This window comes from Dioscorea cayenensis, chromosome 19 (assembly GCF_009730915.1).
Source record: "Dioscorea cayenensis subsp. rotundata cultivar TDr96_F1 chromosome 19, TDr96_F1_v2_PseudoChromosome.rev07_lg8_w22 25.fasta, whole genome shotgun sequence".
NCBI lineage: Eukaryota > Viridiplantae > Streptophyta > Magnoliopsida > Dioscoreales > Dioscoreaceae > Dioscorea > Dioscorea cayenensis.
The window spans coordinates 28,664,483-28,687,858 of record NC_052489.1 but is presented as its reverse complement, the minus strand read 5'-3'; the positions used below and the strand labels follow the sequence as shown (position 1 = coordinate 28,687,858).

General features: G+C 33.5%; 4 protein-coding genes across 5 annotated transcripts; all 4 read left to right on the top strand.

The window, feature by feature from the left end:
* Positions 1–5,862: 5,862 nt before the first annotated feature.
* Positions 5,863–6,778, top strand: LOC120283782 (ethylene-responsive transcription factor ERF014). Its single transcript, XM_039290520.1, is given in 2 exon segments — positions 5,863–6,174; positions 6,177–6,778. Coding segments are annotated over 2 exon segments (639 nt in total). The 5' UTR covers positions 5,863–5,924; the 3' UTR covers positions 6,566–6,778.
* Positions 6,779–14,880: 8,102 nt separating this feature from the next.
* On the top strand, positions 14,881–18,787 carry LOC120283536 (prolyl-tRNA synthetase associated domain-containing protein 1). 2 transcript variants are annotated; one of them, XM_039290236.1, is made up of 12 exons: positions 14,881–14,989; positions 15,434–15,493; positions 15,583–15,636; positions 15,848–15,908; positions 16,053–16,129; positions 16,236–16,285; positions 16,884–16,966; positions 17,516–17,586; positions 17,662–17,812; positions 18,060–18,202; positions 18,287–18,364; positions 18,577–18,787. In XM_039290236.1, the coding sequence occupies exons 1-12, from the start codon at positions 14,951–14,953 to the stop codon at positions 18,667–18,669; spliced, it is 960 nt and encodes a 319-aa protein (XP_039146170.1). In that variant the 5' UTR covers positions 14,881–14,950; the 3' UTR covers positions 18,670–18,787. The 2 variants fall into 2 exon arrangements, with proteins under 2 accessions (XP_039146170.1, XP_039146169.1); XM_039290235.1 differs by having other exon boundaries at positions 18,057–18,202.
* A 432-nt stretch (positions 18,788–19,219) lies between these two features.
* On the top strand, positions 19,220–20,173 carry LOC120250106 (elongation of fatty acids protein 3-like). Its single transcript, XM_039258882.1, has one exon. The coding sequence runs from the start codon at positions 19,273–19,275 to the stop codon at positions 20,095–20,097; it is 825 nt and encodes a 274-aa protein (XP_039114816.1). The 5' UTR covers positions 19,220–19,272; the 3' UTR covers positions 20,098–20,173.
* Positions 20,174–21,356: 1,183 nt separating this feature from the next.
* LOC120250661 (phosphatidylinositol 4-phosphate 5-kinase 5-like) lies at positions 21,357–23,358 on the top strand. Its single transcript, XM_039259492.1, has 4 exons — positions 21,357–22,118; positions 22,207–22,435; positions 22,508–22,668; positions 22,741–23,358. Exons 1-4 carry the CDS (start codon positions 21,448–21,450, stop codon positions 22,787–22,789), a joined length of 1,110 nt encoding a protein of 369 aa, XP_039115426.1. The 5' UTR covers positions 21,357–21,447; the 3' UTR covers positions 22,790–23,358.
* Positions 23,359–23,376: the final 18 nt, after the last annotated feature.

Genomic DNA, 23,376 nt, shown 5'->3' with positions numbered 1-23,376 from the left:
AATGACAATTTGCACTAAACTTTATCTTTTTTTCTTTAAAAAAAAAAAAAGAATGAAACTAAACAAAGTAATTAGAATGAGTTAATCATGTCTTTATAGTATTGGAGAAAAAAGGCAATGTATGAAGAAAGCTTGCCTAAGCTGGAACCTTAATGCGTTTGGCCACCTTTTGCATTATTCAACACACTAAGCTAAGGAATGTACAAATTAGAAAAGAAAACAGTATCACTATAACCATGTATATTCATAATGCAAAAGTGAGGATAATGATATTTCATATACACATAATTAATTAATTATATATATCTCTTTGATTTTTGTCCCTAGTTATCTGGATATCTTTTCTTTTTTTTTATAAAGAAAAAGTGATTAAATTTCATTATTAATAAAAGTTGTTTTTTAGTGTATTTATCGAGAAGAGTTTATTTTAGAAAAAGTTTGAAACTACTTTGGAAATGATACATTACTTTGTTTAGTTGAAATCTCATTTATCTTGTTATACGTATATTATTATTTTCTTATTTTTGAAACTATGTTTTAACTTTTATAATCAATATTTATTTTAATTTTAAAAGTTATTTACTCTGAAAATAATATGGTGAAAGAAAACAATATCTATCTGCCAACGAGCTCATACCTCAACGCACGATCCCACTTGCGTAAGATTGAGGTAGAAGACTTTTATTATTCCGAGTTCAAATTCTTCCTGTAGTAAGTGGTGGTTTTAGGTCCCTGGTGTGGGCTCGGGTTTGTCACCAGAGTCCTGCATCTCTAGGTGAGGGTACATGATTAGATGTTCAATTTATGATCCTGTGCATGCCCCTGACTCTATGGCTTGTGCACTGTGTCCCAAAAAAAAAAAGACACATATTATGTAACTTTAATTTTTCTTTTTTTTTAAAGTATATTTTGTTTTTTTATTACAAACTAAAATTATATTAAGTTATGTATTAACTTGATTATCCATTTAATTTTCCAAATAACAGTAGTGGTTCTTTAGAATAATGGGCCCGGATTTTGAGCCTTGGGCTGGATCGTTATTGGCCTTCAAAACACTTTGGATCTGGTTAGTTTATTAAGAATGGTATATGTTTGTTACCAAATGCAATTATATATTCTGAATGATATATATATATATATATATATATATATATATATATATATGGTTATAAAACTATTAGTCATCAATTGTCTTAATTATATTGGGATTTAAAACATTGAATAATTAATCCACCCTCTACCAATATTCTAATGGGAATTATTTTTATTTTATAAAAAAATTACCACTTAATTAGGCTATCAAATTTGCAACTAGGTGCATATTAATGTCTGATTGATTTTTTTTTAAAATTAATTTAAATCAATAGAATCACTAAGTTAAAGATGTAGGATAATATATATATATATATATATATATATTTGTGCAGTTATTTTGAGTTTAGTGACTAAAATGAATATCTAAATATAATTCATAAACAAATTATTGACTTTTGTTATACAATTCAGTAAATAATAAATTTTTATTTTGACAAGGTTGGGAATACACATAGAAATGTAATAAATAAATAAATAAATATTGGAGTTATACACATGGTTTACATAAAAGCTCTGCCATCAAAATTTAATGGAGCTCTGTCACCAAAATATCTTTGGTTTAATGGTGGTGACTTTTATTGCAAAAAATGTTTTACAGTGATTTTCATTGTCCAGAGTATTTCCGGTGGCGTGCATACTGTGACACGTGGCTGCTTGTCCATTTTATATAAAAAAAATTAATAATAATAAAAAAATCTATAACTCTGTAATTAAGGTTGGTTTGGAAAGACAGCGTGCGACGTCACAAATATATTATAATTTTACATCTTTATTTTTATAAGTTTATAAAGTTTATATTAAGTTGCAGGGAGTGTTTTAATTTGCTCTGCACTGGCTTATAATTATTTACATGGTAAAGTGATGAAGCAGAAAGCTGCTATATTTTTCTGCTGCATTAAACCACCTTTAATTTGTTTTTACAGAAGATATAATAATACAACTGTATGTATTTATCTATTTATTTATTTATTTATTTATTTATTTGTCATTACAAGAGAGACAGAGGTCAACTTTTGGATAGTCCAATGGTATGACACCAAAATATAAAGGAGGAGATTATGGGTTTAAATCTCTCCCCCACCAATACTGTTTATGTATTGTTCGTACACTGTTTATCCAGGATTTTTAGATTATTTTTGTATTGTACATACATTGTATATCCAGACTCCAATACTATTTAGTATTGTTTATATTCATAATAAAAGACACTTGTCATCTATTATTCCAAAAAAAAAAATTCATGCGGTTATTTTTTTTTAATGCATTGTGATTTATCAATTTATTAAAAACAAAAATTCATGTTGTGTTGATTCAATACAGCATAAAATCAAATAATGACATGTTTTTAGCAAATTTAAGGATATATATTTAATTTTTGTGGGGCTAAAGTTATAAGGAGCACACACTGCACCAACAATTAATGGAAGGCGAAGGAGAAGACATGGGCTTAGGTGATGGTGATAAAAGACATATTGATTATATAAACTTGTGCTTAAATTAATGCACTCTTAGCTTTATTTATTTATTTATTTTGACAAAAAACTAATTGTATATAACAAGTAGTGTGCTAATAAAAATAATCTCTTGTGTGTCTTGATTGAATAATTAAGTCTGTAGTACCATGGTACTTAACTATGAGTAGATGAAATGAAAATAAGCAAATGAGCAAATTAAAAATGATGATAAACTTCACTTCATTTCACTGTTACTTTTTATTGTTGATGCAGAACTAACTAATGTAATTACTAATGCAAAAAAATAAATAAATAATAATAACAATGTTAATAGAAATTAACATTTTTATGATTATTTGAATAGATGGAATCTGCATAAATAGATCTGTGGACAAAAGAAATTAATCAATAAAAGATTAATAAGGGTTCAAATTCTTAAAAAATATCATGAAGTCAATCTTACATTTGATGATGTATGTAGATACATCCAATTTGGTTTTCTTCTCATTCAGGGTTATGGTAGGATATATATATATATATATATATCATAAATTTATTAGAAAAACCAGAATGGTAGAACATATATATTCATTTATAGTATATGTTTTAAATTATTAGACTTAGTCTAAATTTTATAGGTATTTTATATTTGATGTAACTCATTAATTCTGAAGCAAATTGTTACAGAAATCACACACAAACACTAAAAGGAGGTAGAGAGAGATATTAAATAAACATAACAATATTAAAAAAAACACACTGGTGATATACATGATTCACTTCATAAACAAAAAATTTGTGATTTTTCATTGATGTTTTTCTTTTTTTTTAATTGTGAATAAAAACTGAAGTGCTTTGTTTTTTCACCGGAAAATGTTTGACATGTGTTTATAAAAATCAGGAAAAAAGGAAAAAAAAATTGTTTTTGTTTATGTTTCTTTTTTTTTTAAATAATTATATTCACATGATCATATTTTAAATAGAAATATTTATTTATAAATTAATTATTTTTTAAAGAAATTAATATGCATTCAAACCACCCTGAATATTCAAGTCAAGATAATTATAAAATACCCAAAAAAAAAACTTTATAGGTACATAAAAAGATTGATAAGTACCCGCACAACGAGTCACTTTTAATCGCACACAACAATACGGTCTAAAACATACAAATAACATTGATATATATATATATATAACAACTTGATAATTTTTTCTTATTTTTATTAATAAAGCTCATTTCAATTGTAACTTTAATTTTATAAAATAACTTAATACCGAAAATATGTAGAAACTTTTAATGATTTTGGTGACTAATGCATTAGATACAAATTAAAGTTTCATTCTTTCATCTCCAACATGGTTCATGCCTAAACAGATCAAACAATATTCATAATACTTGCAAATGAATCATAACAATTTACTAACTTTTTTGGATTTTCTCTGACTCACTCTACTTTATCAAAACAGTGACAGGGAATTGATTATTAACTTATAAAAATAATTAGTTTTTCTTATAATTTTTTTTGTGAATATTTTTTTTTAAAAAAAAAAACAGAGGCAGTTTTTCGCAATACACTTGTATAGATTGTTTGGATTATTAATGAATCCATGATTATTTTAAAATATTAAAAACTTTATAAAGTCCTTAACTTGGAAAGTATATAGAAGCTATTAATGTTTTACAAACAAGAGTAAAAACTAGTAATTACCATGCAGACCAAAACCTAATCATTATTATCACATGGTAAAATTTTTCACATGGGATGATGATGTATGAAAGCACAGTGGTTGTTTAACTACCAAACAACTCATCCTTGAAAAGCAGGGACCTCCATCTCATTTCATAATTCCAAGCTGCCATCTTTGAAACTTAAAAGAAAAAAAAAATTGAATATGAATGCCTCCTTCTACCTTCCCAATGATTTAATTTAATAAAAATGGTCACATTCACACAATGAAGCCATCAAAATCACATAATTAAGACTAAGTAGTACGGATAGACAAAAAACACACACACTGTTCTCAAGCACACAGAGAAATGAGTTTGCAGTTTGCACCCAAGTACCCACTTGAGGCTTGCCTTCATATCAAGTCAAGGAATGAACAGCTTTGCTTTTTTGATTAATAAAGTACTTCAATGGTTGATTATTAAATTTAAGTCATTAATTAAATTAATTTATTAATATGGTAAAAGAACAATGAGATCTACACCATCTAACAAGCCCCACCAGCATGTGTTCATGCCTTGAATTGGTCACTGTCCCCATGAGCTTGAAAAATATATACAACTTATGCTATGTCTTTGTCCACATCTTTGAATAAATATTTCTTCATGAGACAAACAAGTGAGTTATCATAATTTTATATATATATATATCACATCAAGAGTTTCTTAATTTTGATCCCTCTACTTACTGAAACCCAACTCATCAAAATGCACACATTAATATTTGAGCTTTCAGTTGCATGATATATATTTATATTTGTGTTAATTAAATTAAACACTTGACATATATATATATATATATATCTTTTTTATGGAACAAAAAGAATTCCTAATGTGGACACTAATACAAGAACATGGGCATAATCAAGAAGTTTTATATAGCAAAGGTTTACATTACATGCAAATGATATGGTGAGGAAGAAAACCTGATAAAGGTAAACCAAAAAGGACAGGACAATACGGTAGCACGTTTCAATGCTGATTAGACAACATTCCAACCATTCTCCCTCCTCCACTAGCTGTTCAATGAAACTAGTACATGCACCTATTTTCCATTAAACAATATAGCCCATAGCCACTAAATTTATAAATATCAACTATTTCAAAATCTTGTCATCAATCAAAACTAAAGTCAGTTTCTGATTAGATGAGTAACAATAACTAATAATTAATACAAGAGGGAGGAAGGGTAAATAAAATTATAGCTGTGAAGCATAATAATAATAACATAAGAACAGAAGGTCAAAATGTACTGAGAACGCGTGGTATATAATAAATGAAAGAGCATTTAAGACTTTATACTAGAGAGTACCTGCAGGCTGCAGCGGCAGTGGCGTCACAAACGCGCTTACACACTCTCTCTCTCTCTCTCATTCTTCAGTCTCAATATCAATATCAATCTCAATCTCTGCATGCCAGGAGTGATCCAGCTGCATGCATGTCTTTCATAATCTTTCAACACATCAACTGACCCCACTCCCCATCTCTCTTCTTGGAACCTACCTCTTACCTTCTATTTCCATGTTACTTAATTACCTCAATGTTTTCCTATATAAATATTCGCTTTATAGCCTTTTCCTTCCTCTCATTATCAAAATCAAATCCCTGCAAGCACCAACAAGGAACAAGTAGAAGCTAATTAAGCAATGGTGAAGAACAAGTGTAGCAGCAGCAGTAATAGCCATAACAGCAGCAATGCAGTGCAAGGGAGTGTGAACAAGAGGCCATACAAAGGAGTAAGAATGAGAAGCTGGGGTTCATGGGTCTCTGAAATAAGAGCACCGAATCAAAAGACTAGGATTTGGTTAGGCTCATATTCCACCCCGGAAGCTGCTGCCCGGGCCTATGATGCTGCACTTTTATGCCTAAAAGGCTCTGCAGCAGCGCTCAACTTCCCTCACACTTCACTGCTGCTGCCTCAGCATTCTCCCCTGAAACAATCTCAGGTATTATGTCACCCAAGTCCATTCAAAGAGTTGCTGCTGCAGCGGCAGCAGCAGCAAGCAATGCTATCACTACGTCTCCATCTCCATCTCCATCTCCATCTTCGCCTCCGGTTTCATCGCCTTCACAGTCATTCTATGATACTATAACAGATGATGATACATTAGGTGTTATTGATCATTCTTCTACTTGTGCTGATGAACAATGGATTGATTTCAGTGTATTTGATTCACCAAAGTTTATGGAGCAAATGCTGAATCCTTGTGGCAGTTCCTTTAATCCTTTTCAGGTGGAGGACTGGGAGGAAGAAAGTGGTGACATCCATCTTTGGAGCTTCTCTTAATTGCATGTGTTTGTTTTTGTCTATCTTTCAGTGATTGTACTGACAGGGTGTGACCAAATTGGTCTTATTTATTTGTTGTTATATGAGTGAGTTAAGGTAGGGAAGGTAATTCCAGGGAGCCACAGAATTTTTTAGGTTGTTCCTAGGGATTTCCTAATATGTATTTTTACATGTGTGTGTAAAACCTTGTCATTAAATGAAAGTAATAAGTAATATCAATGATGCTCTCAAGTACTAGAGATTAATTGAAACAAGTAAAGCAATGAGTGATTGATTTGTCCAGAAGATGAAAGATGGTTGTCCTGTCATTAAATGGGATGAGTTTCAATCTTGTGATTCATAGCTACTCCTTTGTTCTTCCTCTAATTAAAGAAATAAAAATATCATTTGATATGATTTGAAATGGAACTATAAAAATGTTGAGCGTGAGCTATTTGTTTTGTTCTTAATGACTTGACTTGTTTAACAGAGAATACAATATTATATAGGTTTAATTCAGATGTATCAACTCTGATAACATTGGTTAATTTTCTTAGGTCAATGGCTAGTAATTGTTTTTTATGCCTCTTAGTTTGTAAATAATCCAAATCAAAGTCTGATATACTGGAAAATCAGGCATAATCAAACTAAAATAAGTCTATGATCATGTTGGGAACATTAAAGTGAAATAAGAAAATTTTAATTTGGCGACAAATTTGATTAATGAACTGGAAGACGAAGAATGATACCTGGTGTTAAAATTCTGGGACATCCATTTGAACATTCAGCTTTTCATATTGTTTAACAAACCAATGCCTGCATGATTAAAACAACCAGTCACACCTAATTGGGCAAAAGATTGCTGCTAGATCTTGTATTATACGCCAACCAAAACATATCATGCACTATGGTTCATATTTTCAGAAGGACTTCCAAAACAAGTTTAAACTTTAAACTAGTTCACATGATAACCGTACACACTTTATTATAGAATACCACTGCTCCGCAAACAATGAAGGCAAACTCCATAATAGACATACTATTTAAGCATTATAGAAGAGGGAATGGTGATGGTATAAGCCTTGAAGGAGTATGTTGGGGAATCAAGAGGCAATGCCAATAGGTGTAGGTCCCCTCCCAAACATAGGATCCTCCACCTCCGTCAAACTCTTGAGACCTGGATCAACAACTCTTACAAGACACTCCAGAAACCGACATCTGTCCAAATACAAACATACAAAACCAAGAAAGACTAGAAAACACCATGTTAGAATTCTAAATGCTTTGATGGGAAACAGAAACTAAGAAAAAAAAAATAGAGACATCACATGAGAGAAGGGATTAGAAAAATAAAGATACATAAGTAGAGAACAAAGGATGTGGCTGTGGTTTTAGGGGTTTTCTCTGAACCTTCTCGTATTCTGCTTATCAAAGGACCATACTTCATGTGAAGGATAAGGTTATTTTCATGGAGATTCTCAAATAAATAGTCCCAACAACCCATCCAGCTCTTTGCTTGTACGGGCACTATTTTGTTAGGGGACCTTAATTAATGAATCCAGGTTATGGGCTGATCCTGGCTACCAACCAAGGAGTTTGAATGGTCCTCCATTTTTCCGTTTAGTACAAGAGCTGGGAAGGATGGATGAAGACAAAAACTCGGTATAAAATATTAGCTAACATAAATGCAGAGGTCTTGCATTGAGAACAAGTATCAGTGAAGCAATGAAAGGTTTATTTTTGCCGTACTTTTTTTATTTTTAATTGGAGATGTAATCTGTTGTAGATTTATTTTGGGTCTCAGACTATCCAGAGACTGGTTATTGAGATTTGCAGTTTACAATGTCCAATGTCAAAAAGGGTTTTGTTTACGCTGCTCCATAAGTTCCTGATTTTGTTTATACTGCTATATGCTCTAGGCTTTTGGTCCTTTCCCATAGAAATAAATATTGCAGCATTTTAATCAGATTATGGTTATGCTCTTATAATTTTGCTTTGCCAAAGTTGAACATCTAGAACAGCAGACAGAATGGAAACTTTCAAAAATATATATGATAAAAGTCCTAGTGACATATGGTCTAGATTTTTATACAAGACAGATGAACTATCCTTGCCACAAAAACAGAGAAAAATTGATCATGCAACTGAAATATAACAATAACGATGTTGTAGAGATCAAGGCCACTAATTCCAGCTAAAAATAAGCTGCAGTCAGTTTAGCCGGTTACCTCTGAAGGTCCTCTATGAGTTAAAAAGTACTCTGTTGCATGTTGAGAGACGTGCTGAACAAGTACTTTGAACACTCTTTTGGCCTCATGGAAAGATCAAACGATTGAGACATGACCCAAAGCTGACATGCTGCATAGATTAAGATAGAAGCACAAACAATGGTAATATAATTGAAAGTATATACTTGCTCAATATTAGATCCATGGTAGACATGTGCCTTCACCCATCAGAGCCATGATAGAAAAACAAAGACCTGTATGTGTCCCCTATAGATTCAAGATCAAAGATCTGGTATCAAATTTCAGTCAGGAGCAGCATGTTGGCCATATCCACTTGTTCGTTACTTGTGAATGATCAATGTAGTTAAGAACAAATAGCATGAGATGAGCTTTTAATACTCATCAACCCTCAACGCTAGAAGCTTTTCACCTTTTCATGAGCAAAAGGCAGATTACACTACTGATTGTTCCAGAAATATCCATTTGATTTCCTATGAATTTCAGTTGGAGGCTCTTCTTCCACTTAAGTTGTAAAGATGATTGGAGTATACTATAGCACGTACATGAAAGATATGTGCCTCACAAATAGAACAAACGTCAAGCCTGACTTTCTAAGAAAGCTGATACTTTGAGCTGGAATTGCTGGTCAACTCCAATTAAGATGGACAGACAACCATAACAAACAAAATATTCATTTCAACCAATAATATAAACATGTACCAAATATACTGAGTTCTTAAGTAGTATAGGCTTCCATATATAAACCCAAATCTGCAAGATGTATGAGCATAACAGGATATACAAATCCTACAGATATAGTCAACCAAAAAGTCGATCATTGATAACAATCCAGTTCTCAGAATCTTAGAAAATATCTGACAAGAGTTCCATGCTTATGTTCCAATATGAATTCAATTGATTGTCATGAATTTGTAGCCATGCAAGCAGCTATGTATTCGTTGTTTTATTAAGGAAGCTTCCTGGTTGTATGAATTTCCTCCTTGATGGCAACACAACTAATGATGTGAAGCGGTTCCAAGCTCTTCACCAATCTCTGTGACTACTATACAATAAGTTTGAGTACTTCATTTGAGCAAATACCAGTTTCTAGCAGCAAACAAATAAAAAACTAAAGATTAAGATCAGATGAACATGAAACTATGCAAATATTGGTCCTGCAGCGTTTTGTGCAATACTCTATGATACGTAATGAGGAGGAAAGCTAAGATACAAAGGGATGCAACAAATCAACTAATAAAACTGGGTCTAGCAAATCCACATATCAAATACAGGATTCAGATCACACTGTAGGTTTCATTGGTGGCATGCTGTCCAGCAAGAAGCATGTGATTTAAAGTGAAGAGTGCCAATGCAACAAATGACCCTATAATGGCCCTATTTTCCTTTAAAGAATTTATTAAGTGGCTTGATATTTGAGAAGAAAAAAAAAAGAGCCAAGAGAAACAAAATAAAAAGGTCAAAAGTAATAATATAATGCTCAGTCAGATTATGTCGTGGTGGAAAGCAAACTGACCATCTATCAGATGAACAGATTATAAAAAGAAAAGGGCGTGTACACGCGCGCTCACACACACATGAAAAAAAAGAAAAAAAACCCTTCCATCAGGTTTCTTCAACTAGTTACTATTTAAAATGAACGGGATCAACATCTAAATATACATATAGCCAAGAAGACAGAATATCAAGACATAAATTAAAAGCATAAATAAACCAATAACATTTAAAAGGGGGAAGTATGTGCAAATAGAATACTGCTACAAGAAAATGAGTAGTTTGTAAATAAGATGGCAATTCATCAAGTATTATTTACCAAGTCAATCACAGATAAGTGCAAATAATAAACACGCTCGTAGACTGTCAAAAGATGAAGGCAGGCTTGAAAATAATGAAACAAAAGTTTTGGGCATGAAAGATGGTTATGCTTCCAAAAATTCTAACAAAGCTTGAAGACAGGATCAAGATACCATTAAAGATGCAAGTCAACTGAACATCTCAAAGTGCTCCTGATATAAATCTCCACTTATAAACAAGAAGTTCAATGGCTTTCATAGTGCAAAATAGATCAAATAGTCACCACATCAACAACTTCAACTTGAAACCATCCATAAAATTTAATTTAGTTCAATCATGCTGCATGCAATCGAATACACTGAATTGAATTCAGAAAACATATTTAGGAGATCAAAAGTTGAAGCCAAAAACAACATAATAAACAAAAAACTGATGAAATCAAAAGAAAGATAGCTCCATTACCTTCCAAATTGTATCAATTTGCCCCACATAAAAAAGGGACAAAAATCACCGTTTCTTTAATCTAAACTTTCATACAATCAAATAGACGATAGCAAATTGGACATTTAACGATAAAAAAGCCCTCATCTTGAAACTAAAAATTATACCAAAACGGGAACATCAAAAGCAGCAAGAACAATCGAAAGGGCATAGAGGTGTACCCCCAGCATCGGGGTTTCCGAAACCCAGTTCCTCCGCAGAGTATATAACCAATCCATCCCCCGTTCTTCTCCTCTTTGCCCGATTTTCCCACTTCACCTCCGACTACCGAAGGTCCCTTGCTCTTCTCTCTCTTCTTCTTGGACTTTGATTTCTTCTTAGTGTTCGGAATCTCCTCAGGTTTCTCATCCTTGGCAGGTGGTTCAGATCGCCTCTTCTTGCTCTTCTTTGATCTGAATATCTCATCGATCACCTCGGCAGCCTTCTTCTTCTCCTCCTTCGGTTCCTTCTCTAGGGAGGCGGGTTCTGAGGATTTCTTTAGGGTTTGCGACGGCGCCATTAGAGGAGAAACGAGAGGAAGAGCTGGAGAAGAAGCGAACTGAGAGACGAGACGAGACTCAAAAGATTAAGCTAGATGTCGGGCTCCAACGTTTTTGAACCGGGTTCAATTTTTTTAAATTTTGTTTTTTGCCTAGGAAATTTTATCTGAGTTTTAGTTAATATCAATAAAAACATTTTAAAAAAATGATTATTATTTTTTAACAGTAATTTTTTTATTAATTATTAAAATTATATATTAGATAATTTGTGGGAATACAAATATAGGCTAATTTATTAAAATATTGTTTATTTTTAACCTTAAATGCGTATTTCCGTAATTATTTACGGAAATGCGTATTTTATATTTTTTTATTATTTTTTTTTAAACAGCCGGTCTCACCGTAATTTTTTAATATTTAAATTTAATTTTTTTAAAAAATTGAGGGGCCCGTTATTTTTTTAATATTAAGTTTTTATTTTTTTAAAAACTGCGGGTCCTGATAGTTTTTAAATTAAAAACATTTTACATTCAAACCCTTATAATTTTCATTAATTTTTCTTATAACTTATTTTTTCTCACTTCTACTATGTTATTTTTACTTTCACTAATTATAACCGGTTGTTAATAATTTTAATATATTTTCAACATAATAAAATTTTAAATATTTAAAAAAAATTCACATGTAAAAAAATTACTCCCATAACTAAAACCAAACTCACTTGATATTTTGAATGAACTAAAAACAATTACATATGTTATAAAAATAATTCAATAAACATTATGGCATACTACTTTGGACCAGTGACATTCGAACAATTTCGACGATTATGATCTTCGTTCTGACATAAACCACAACGCTTTGGTTGACCGCCTTCTCTTATGTCCCATTTCATTACTGAATTCTACTTTGGATTTTTGGACGTCCCCGAAGTTTGGTCTTCGCATTGTAAGATCAAGATATAAACGTGGACCATTATAGGGGTTCCAATATCTCTCATTTGACATTAGCTGAAACTCTTTATGGTATACATTAAAAATTGTCTCAAGCCTATAAATACTTGTGTGTTTTAAAAAAGGAATTTGGAGGGTTTATATAGGCCTCCACCTAACAAATGGATGGCTAAGATCAATTTCATCCAATGACTCTCATGAATGTGGTAGGTGGCAATTGCCACCAACAATTCATCCCAACAACCCCCTTATGATGAAAAAATATTAAAATTATTTATTTAAATTATTAGCAGCCAGTTACAATTAGTGAAAGTAAAAATAACATAGTAGAAGGAGAAAAAAATAAGTTATAAAAAAATTAATAAAAATTATAAGGGTTTTAATGTAAAATGTTTTTAATTTAAAAACTATCGGGACCCTGAGTTCTTAAAAATAAAAACTTAATATTAAAAAAATAACGCCTCTCGTTTTTAAAAAAAATTAAATTTAAATATTAAAAAAACTACGATGGGACCCTACTGTTTATAATAAAAAAAGATATAAAAATGCATTTCGTAAATAATTACGAAATGCGCATTTAGAAAAATAATTTAAAAATAAACAATATTTTAATAAATTAGCCACAAATATACACAATTATTTTTTTCAAAAAAAATGGATAAACCACTAATTCATTACAAAAACAAAAGGGGGAACCGGAGACACGACAACAAGAAAGAAACAAAAAAGGAAAAGAAAAAGAAACAAGGACCACTCAAAAGTTAGGAAAACACAAAGGAAAAAAAGGCTCCTTCCAAACATGGATGAGGGAGTCGCTGCGGGTATCACATTACTGGGGCGCCATTAAGAGGGGGTCAACATGCTTGCTTGCCAAAGCTGACAGACCAAGTGGGTCCTCGCTTGCTGGAGCTGACAAATCTGGGGTCTGGGAATCTGGGTCCTGCAAAGGTTAAATTGCAATTGATCGTGGGGATCGACTCCTCGAGAAAAGATCTCATCGGATCAGGGGTTGCATCAATCTAAGTAAGAAGCAAGTGGTCAATTTTATAAATAATGGATAATCAGTCTAAGATAGCAAAAAAAGATGTACTGATTGCGCTAAACCCAAATGGACCAACAAATGGCACGAGTAAGGAAGAGGCCTAGAGGATTTGGATGAATAGTTTCATTCATCCCCCAAGCAATCCAAGTAGCCCAAAGGGATGATGGTAAGAAAGTACAAGAAACAACCTCAAAATGGGACCATATCCGTATTGAAAAGGGACAAACTGAAAAGGAGGTGCTAAAGTGTCTTCGCTTGCAGCATGATAGAGGGTACAGGTGTTGGTGAGATATGATTGCAACACTGCTTAGGCAAGATATCATGAGAAAGGATTTTATTATGAAGGGCCAACCAGAAGAAGGCTTTTACCTTAAGAGGACAGTGTCCCTTCCAAAGGGTTTTACCAAAAGGTGCAACGTAATCCACCATCATTGAGGGAAAGAGTAGAAAGATTTAACGAGAAGCTCTTGTTGTCCCATCTCCAAATCTTGGAATCCCTACCCTGAGTTTGTCCATCGAACAGATTCAAACCAAGCGGGAGGAGCTTAGCAAAGTTTGGGTCTGGAATAGAGAGAAAGAAGTTTAAAACAGAACTCAGGGGATTCCTCCAAAGAGCAAAGAGGTAAGGCCATTTGTCCTTCAGTGTGGTGTTATCGGACCATCAGTCTAACCACAACGAGGTATCACTCTCATCTTTTAAAGAGGTAATAGTGCTGATGAGAAAAACAGCTATGCACCAAAGGAGTCATAGTTAGAAGAACTTTTTTTCATTAATGGTGTTTTTTTTGTTCTCTTTTAAATTTAAGATATTTTTTTAGAAACAAATACAAGCTTGATTCCCTCCCCATGGGTCACTTGTTAATATTTATTTAATAAAAATAAAAACACACAGAAAAATTTAACACAAATCTTTTGGCAGAAAAGAAAAGTAACACCATTTTGAATATAACACAGCTAAATTAACACCATATAAGTGCAATTCCTATGCTAACCCAAGATGAAGGAAATGTAATTCTCCAAATGTTACCATTTAGCTCAATTATATATATATATATATATATATTGAGTGACCGCTGGTATTTTTTGGTTGTCTCACTTGATTATTTTTAATAAATCGTTATTAAGTTTAATTTTTAATTTTAACATTAAATACGGACAGAATCAATGTTATGAGTTATGAAAAAAAAAAAATGAAAATTCTCAATTTGTCTATTTTTGTGATCAACCCCTTTATATTTATTCAATTTCATTGGCCTTATAATCAGGAAATCATTTATAAATACAGAAGAAACAAGGGGTTATTTATAAAGTACGCTTCTGTTTCAGTGGTCTTCTCCCCAGAACCCTAGGCCCTTGTTGGCCTAATCTCTCTCTCTCTCTCCCTTACGAAGATGGGATTCACCAAGGACCAACTCCTTGATCGCCTCAAGGTAATCAAAGTTTGCTCTTTGATGATCGTTATGTTGTTGTTTTTGCTTAGAATTCTTGGTTTGAATTAGAATTTTGACAGGAATGAATACATATAAGTTTAGAATCATAATTTGCTGAAAATGCCTTAACGTTTTTCGTAGAACTGGAAACACAGTTGAAAAGGTTTGCTCTTGCGTGTGATTCTGTTCTTCAATCTCAGAAGATGCTTTTTAGGTTGCTGTTTGCAATTTATTAATTGTCATTCTTGTTGGAATTGCGAAATAAGCCCTAAATTCATGATTGTTATATCTGAAAACGAATTGGCTGAGAAAATGTTATGCATCTGTAGTTGTATAATGTTCCTCATGTCATTTTAGATATCAATCTTATTCAGAAACTGCTTGATGATTTTTGGTAAAACCATTTGGTCTTGTTTGCCAACTGAAAATTTTGGCTTTGTTTAGGAACTCCAGATCAATTTTGTGTGCTATGACCATCCTGTGGTGTTGACAGTTGAGGCTCAGGTTAGTAGGAATAGGTGTTGACATTTATTTTTATTTTTCTCAGTAAGATTGCATGTGGTATTGATGAAATCAATGCTTACTTTCTGCAGGCAAAATATGTGGGACATTTGGGTGGGCTATTGAGCAAAAACTTGTTACTGAAGGTAGTAATTGTGGAGTTACACTCTTTAAGTTCACAATTATGTTTGTTATTGGATTAGAATATCTCTTAATGTAATATTGTGATCATATATACATCAAAGGAGTTTGCTTTTGATAGAACTTATTTTAAATCTAAGGATATGTTAGTTAACATTCAACTTTTCTCACTTTTCAAGCTTATAGTTTTTTTTTTTTTTTAAATTTTTTTTACAGGACAAAAAGCACAGATATTATGTTGTATCTGCTTTAGCAAATACCAATGTTGATTTGAAAGGTACACCACTGATGCTTTTTGATATGTTGCACATTTTCGGACATCGAATTTGTATTAGCTAAAACTTCTCTTAGTGTGTAATTTAAGGATTTTTTTGGCTATATGCGTTACTATAAATCATGGTTATAACTTTTATATAAACAGTTTTATCCCAAAGGCTTGGTTTGGGGAAAGGAGGTTTGCGGATGGCTCCTGAAGAGTCATTGCAAGAGATACTTCAGGTTAGTATTTTCCTTTTTCTAGAATACTTTCTGCTATTATCTGAGTATGCCCAGTGTAGTCGCTCTTTCCTTCTTCAAATGTACTATTTCTCTTCTGCTTTGGAAGGTACCATTGGGCTGTGTTACTCCATTCGCACTGATCAATGAATCTGCAGGGTATGTTTGCTAAAAAAGCTGCCTCCTTAACTCTTTTTGCATGTTATAGCAAAATCTTTGCCAGATTGCTAGAAATTGTACCTCAACCATTTTATTTGCGATAATTATAGAAGCCTATTAGTTTTAGATATATTCAATCCATGAACTACAAGATATTCCATTATTACAAAGCTTGATGAATCCTGTCACAATTATGGCACTGCTGTCGTCTTACTTTGTTTTTGTGTGGTTATTAATTTCTATCCTTCATGGATGCAACTTATTTGATTATAAATACTCAGTCAGAACTTCTGCGACTATTCTTTTGTATTAAATTAAAAAAAAAAAAGGTTACCCTCAGATTCTATTCTGCTGCGTCTCTTGTCAGGTTCATGTTTTTTCATCACACATAAATGACGGTTGTGGGTTTATTATTTGCTTCTGCTCAGTTACCATATAAACATATTCCTTTATTTACTTGTATGAACTGGATGCCCTTGTTACATACTAATAAAAAGCATACACATATTATTCCTTCTTTTAGTAGATGTATTATTCTCTCTTTTAGTTTATGTTTAGTTGTCAAACTCATACAAAGTCATGTGCTCCTTTTGTGAAGAACTGTTTCGTTTCTGTTGGATCAAGGATTCAAATCTCAAGAGTGCTGTTTTTTCCACCCCCTTTCAAATGACGCAACCATATGTAAGTGAAGGAGTTTTTTCTCCATGTTCCTTTATTTGTTTTGGTTTTTAACACTTGCTGGTGATAAGGTTCCCTGGATTTTTCTTTCTTTGCCATGCAAAGCTACAGATTTCCATTTATGTGTGATTAGAGAACAGGGTTTCACATTTGTCTTCCTTTGTAGCATTTTTACAAGCGATAGCGAGCTTGATTTTATTGAAATTATGTTCTTTCCAAAGGATAGGTTGATAGTTTCTTTGAATCTTTTCTTAAGTATTTACTCCATGTTCACTATGCCATGTAGTCAGTACTTCAGCAAAATGCTTGAAAATTTAGAGGATATCTTGTGGAGATTGATCTCAAAGATCCTACTTGCTGTTAATCCATAAAGCTACAGGATCAAAAGATTTCCTTACAAACCATTGATTGAGATGAAATCCCTTGCATCCTATTAAGTATATTTAATCTACCAATTTCATTAGCTCTGGTTGTTGATGAAATAGATATGTACCTCATCTAATATTAGTTTTGCAGCTAATCTTGCTGGTACTTATTATGTCTTTGTTTCAGCTCTTGGTTCAAGTGGACTAGAAAAGTTTTTGACCTCACTTGGAAGAAAACCAGCATATGTTGACTTGGAGGTAGTTTACTTCAATGGCTAGTTTGCATCAATCTATTTTAATGGCTGTATTTTATAAAAAATTACTCTGTATCAGGCTACTCCGTTGGTTGGAAAGGACAACCCTCCTGATCTTGCTGATTTTGTTCCATCTGGAGTTCCGGCCTTATCAGATTCAGCTGAGAAGGCACCTCCTATTCAACCCCCTGTTGTGACTCAAGCACCAGAGAATGTGAAAAGCACTTCTGGTAACTGACTATCCAAATTTTAGGAGGTTACGTTTGAATCAGATTCTTTATTGGCACCAACTTTATTTTAGTTTTTTTGTTTTGTATAACAAGAGTCACCACTCAAAATGCTTTATGCGAAGGAAATTGATTTGCATTTTGTATTTTTAACCTATTACATCATATATTGATTTAGAGGATCCTTATTGTGCCTCATTGATGCCAAACATTCGTTAACTTAAATTGTATCTAATGACCATCTCAGCAGGAAAGGCTTCCATCAAAGCCAAAGTTCAATCTGGAACCACTGAGAAGCCCAAAAGCACTGTAAATCCTCTAATTGAAGCAACTGATGTGGAAAAAGTCATCGAGGAAATTTTTGCTAAGTTTGCATCGGCAGTTCAGTCAGAGGTAATTATACTGCCTGTACATATTTTCTAAAGTTTTCAAAATACCATTATCACCTTTAGCCAATGCAAATCCTAACACTTGCAGAACAAACAAGAAGAAATTGAAACTTCATTGTTTGACGGGGTTAGGAAACGCATCACTACCGATTTGCAGATGCAAATGGTTAGTACCTGGCTCTGATACACCTACTGAATGGTATCTGATGAATAACTTGTATTCTGTTTGGCTGCATTTCTAAGTAATATTTACTCTCACTGTTCTATGGTTTGCCCTAGATGATTTGCTTATTCTAGAAAATCCCATTGTGATGTGGTGGTGACTGTGGAATCTCCTTCCATGAACCTCTGATCTAATTAACTGTTTCTTACTTGCAGATGAGTTTCAAGAATGCAGCATATTCTCAAGGTTTCCAGGCTGGTGTTGAGGCTGTGCGCATTGCCATGAAGAACATGTCATTCCGCAGTTAAAATCCAATAGAAACATTTTGTCATACTTTATTTTTGCAACTTAACATCTTTTATCTCCCAACCCATTTTCAGGTTGTTTTACCATCGCCAAAATGTAATTCTATTTACTTCGACTTCAGTCTCATTGAACCAATTTTTTTCCCTCCTGTTTTTTAAAAAATATGGGACGTATCTTAATTTTTGATTTGAACAAGAATGAAATTCTAAATATCCTGGTAAACAATAAAATACCAATTAAAAATTTATAATGACAAAAATTTTCGGCCATGATTTTATCATGATTATTGTTATTACTAGATGGAACAAAATAAAAAATATTTTAATTTAAATATTCAAGTGTAGTGGATTATTATTATTATTATTATTTATTTATTTATTTATTTATTTTTATATTTTTTCTCAAATGTGTGGCGTGCAATAGACCAAGTAGTCATTAAGTACAAATTTTCTTCTAATTCAATTTTTTTTTTAAAAAAAAAAATTATTCATCAATAAATAAATAAATAAATAAATAAAATAAAAATAAAATCCAATAACAAAAGCACCACCCTCATCCACTACCACCCTCTCACACCCGCTGTCAAATTCCAAACCACCAGAAAAATGTCAACCCCATATGATCATCTTCACTGGTGGCTCTCCGGCCACCCTACCATTACCACCTTCCAATGGTCTCCTTCCCAAACCCCCTTCTCCTCCCTCCCATCTCTCATCATCTCCATCCTCCTCTACCTCTCCCTCACTCTCCTCCTCCACCTTCTCCCCATCCCTTCCCCTTCTCCTTCTCTTCTCCACCTCTTCTCCTCTCTTCACAACCTCATCCTTCTCCTCCTCTCCTTCACCATGTCTCTTGGCTGCTCCCTCTCCTCCCTTTCCCTCCCTTCTCGCCACCTCTTCTGCTTCCCTCCTTCCTCCACCCTTCCTCAAGGTCCCCTCTTCTTCTGGTCCTACATCTTCTACCTTTCCAAACTCTACGAGTTCATTGACACTCTTCTCATTCTCCTCTCCGGCGGCCGCCGTTTGACTTTCCTCCACGTCTACCACCACGCCGGCGTTGTTCTCATGTCCTACTTGTGGTTGGCTACCAAGCAGTCACTGATGCCCATTGCTCTTGTCACCAATGCTAGTGTTCATGTGGTCATGTATAGCTACTATCTTTGTTCTAGCTTGGGCTGGCGTTGGCCTCCTCGGTTGAAGAGAATGGTCACTGAGGTTCAGATTTTGCAGTTCGTTGTCAGCTTTGGAATGTCTCTTGTGTTCTTGTGGTTTCATTTCTTTGATGGAGGTTGTGAGGGAATGCAAGGCTGGCTTTTTAATGCTCTCTTTAATGCTTCTCTTTTGCTCTTGTTCTTGGATTTTCATGGCAAAGCTTATGGTTCCTTCAAGAAGAGGGACAAGATGATCATGATGACCAAGAAAACGGAGTAGCCCTTTTGTTTTTTTGTTTTTTTAAATAATTTGTGTACTGTTTTTTAATCTTATGAGACAATATAATGTTAAAATAAAATTCATGCATTTATCAATTCATACTATTAAGTGGATGTGTAATTTATTTCCATAATTTGAGTTTTTTTTATTATATTTAAATTTTTATTTATATTACTTAATATTAAAAAGTTTTAATTACACTCATTTATTTATAAATAAATATTCATAGGATTTTTGAAATCTAAGATATATAACAATTTTTATTTTAGGAGTTGTTTAATTATATTACTTTTTATACAAGATATTACTTCAAAATTTTTCGCAATTTTAAAAACTCCGATGCGGAGAAAACGCCTAATTATTATTAATCTCGTTGCTTTCATTGGATCCTAGAGAAATCATCCTCCTACCAAATCAAATATAATACAAATCAAGCCTATATGGCCCAATTTAATTAAGCTCAACTCACCCATATTGCACGTGACACGACTCAAACTCATCATTAGTTCTTGAGCATTATTCTTCAATTTCTGAAATCTTGACTTAATTCTCTTCTTGATAAATTCATATTCTTGTAGGTTTGATTTTGAACCCAATTTTATCATTTTAATATCTTATTAAATATATTGTATTCTCCATATTTTTAGCTTAATATTATTAGTATTAAATGCCTATAGATAATGCCATCAAAGAGTCATACTTCAATCAAATTGGCTCTAATGCTAAAAATGTAATATAAAACTTTCAAATATCCCGAGTTCAAATACCGCTGGACATATGTGATGGTAACAAAGTCTTTGGTGTTGGTGCAGATTTATAAATCAAATCTTATGTCATCATGTGAGGGCGTATAGAATGAGTGATCAATTTGTTCACAATGTACACATGTTCCTCATTAATTGTGATTGTCACATTTATATATATATATATAAACTAAACTGATGCTATGAGTTTTGAATTTTTTGGAGGGATGTATATATATGTAAACTATGACAGTATGGATTTCTTTAAAAGCATATAAAAAATTGGAGATTTTTGGGGCACAGACACAGACACAGACACAAACACAAACACACAAATATATAATTTATTCAATTTTAAAAATTTCCCAAGGTCCATATGCAAATGCCCCTTATTTAATTTATCGCTTATCGGGTCCAGATCCAAATCCGCAGCTAATATTCGGATTCGGGTCTCTTTATCTTCATACCCGATCCAAAATGGATCCGATAAAACACTGTCCGTCGAACTCCTTCCTTCTTTGTCTTTCCTTCCCTCGTCCGCCATGGACGCGAGCTCGTAGAGAAGGCCACCATTGAAGCTCTCTAAGGTGCAACCTTAAGAGCTTCAATGGATTCTCAGATGCTCACAAGGATTTCCTTCTCCTTCCGCCGAACCTCCATTCCAAGCCTCTCGATCTACTTCTTCTCATTCTTCTGTCTCTTTCTTCTCTTTCTTTCTCTCATAAAAGGAACTCCAACGCTTCAAAATATCATCTTTGTTTCGCTTTTGATCTCTGTTTTCTTCTTTGTTGTGAAGAGATTAGCGTTCTCGGTGACCAGCAGTGGCACCAGAGAAGGCGAATCTATAAGGTGGTTCATTGGGGAAGAGGATAGGGTTTCGAGGAAAGAGAGGTGTGAGAAGGATTGGGAACGGGAAGGTGTGGAATTTTACAGCAATGGTGATTGCTACGAAGGGGAATTTTACAAAGGGAAGTGCAATGGCAGTGGGGTGTATAACTTCTTTGTGAAAGGGAGGTATGAAGGTGATTGGGTGGATGGGAAGTATGATGGGTATGGGATTGAGATCTGGGCAAAGGGGAGTCGCTATAGAGGGCAATACAAGCAGGGGATGAGACATGGCTTTGGTGTTTATAGGTTCTACAGTGGGGATTGCTATGCAGGGGAGTGGATGAATGGGCAGAGCCATGGCATTGGGATTCAGGCTTGCTTTGATGGGAGCTCTTATGTTGGGGAATTCAAGGCTGGAGTCAAGCATGGTTTTGGCTGCTATAAATTTAGGTGAGAACTTCTCAATTAGAAGAACAAAACATGTTGCTTTATTTTTCATGGGAACTGTATTGATTTGCTGAATTCTCTTTTATTGCAGAAATGGTGATAGGTACTCTGGGGAGTATTTTGGCAATATGATCCATGGTTTTGGTATCTATTACTTTGATAATGGCCATTGTTATGAGGGTTCATGGCATGAAGGACGGCGACAAGGTCTCGGAGTGTATACATTTAGAAATGGTGATACGATGTCCGGAGATTGGAACTCTGGAGTGTTAAAGATCACTCTGCCTCCATCTGATCATGCAATCCAACATTCTGTTCAGGTATACATACTTTGTTGCATTATTTTCATTTCTCTCATAAATTCTTAGTAATTCTCATGTATATTTGATTAGGCTGCAAGAAAAGCAGCAGAGAATGCTAGACTTCTTCCTAATGTAGAGGAGCAAATGAACAAGGTAGTCATGGCTGCAAACCGTGCAGCCAATGCAGCTAGAGTTGCAGCAATCAAAGCTGTTCAGAACCATAAGGATGACAAATTCAACAACAATGATCAGTAAGACTATGCCTTTTGTTAATTGTACATTTTTTTTTTCTCAGTGAGTTTCTGATCAAAGATGATAATCAGTACATGCTTGGCACCTTGTTTACACACCACAACCATCCCATGCTTGTAAGATGTACATAATGCCATAAGTTTATGGCCTGAAACACAAGCTTTTCAAAGGTGTTCATCATATGCTTGCTGAAATTGAGGGCCAAAAGCCATGTGCTATCATCTTCAATTATGATAATGTGCAGAAGAATGCTTGCATTCTCACATGGAGGGGACACTAACTTTTTGATATAATATCAGCTCATGAGTCATGACCCAAGAGCTCAATACAATAAGATCAATTGCATCCTTAAAGTAATATATTAAAGAGAGTAGTGGGAATAGGGTGTGATCACTAGTGATGCTTGCATTTTTTGTTCTGAGTTCTGACATAGCTTGGCTGCATGGGTTGTCTGCCAATGTTTTAAATGACCCTCATATGCTTGTTTTCCTTTACCTTCTCCATGAAAATGCTACATGCTTATCAAACATTTTTTTTTAAGGAGTTCATTTTGACTTCATTATAAAGAATCCGATGTCTTGTTTGCATCTTTCTCAATATTTAAATTTCTGAGATGCAATTTGGAGGTCCATTTGGTGTGTGTTCATCCACATTCGAAGATTGACTGCTCTGAATTTGCCTTTTCTGATTGAATAAATCTCAAAACT

Bases quoted from the DNA above. Each gene is read 5' to 3' on its own strand.
- LOC120283536 (XM_039290235.1), top strand. From the start codon at position 14,951: ATGGGATTCACCAAGGACCAACTCCTTGATCGCCTCAAG. The intron at 15,494-15,582 runs GTTAGTAGGAAT...TACTTTCTGCAG, and splicing joins TGTTGACAGTTGAGGCTCAG to GCAAAATATGTGGGACATTT. The intron at 15,909-16,052 runs GTACACCACTGA...TTATATAAACAG, and splicing joins TACCAATGTTGATTTGAAAG to TTTTATCCCAAAGGCTTGGT.
- LOC120250106 (XM_039258882.1), top strand. From the start codon at position 19,273: ATGTCAACCCCATATGATCATCTTCACTGGTGGCTCTCCGGCCACCCT.
- LOC120250661 (XM_039259492.1), top strand. From the start codon at position 21,448: ATGGATTCTCAGATGCTCACAAGGATTTCCTTCTCCTTCCGCCGAACC. The intron at 22,119-22,206 runs GTGAGAACTTCT...CTTTTATTGCAG, and splicing joins TTTGGCTGCTATAAATTTAG to AAATGGTGATAGGTACTCTG. The intron at 22,669-22,740 runs GTAAGACTATGC...GATGATAATCAG, and splicing joins AAATTCAACAACAATGATCA to TACATGCTTGGCACCTTGTT.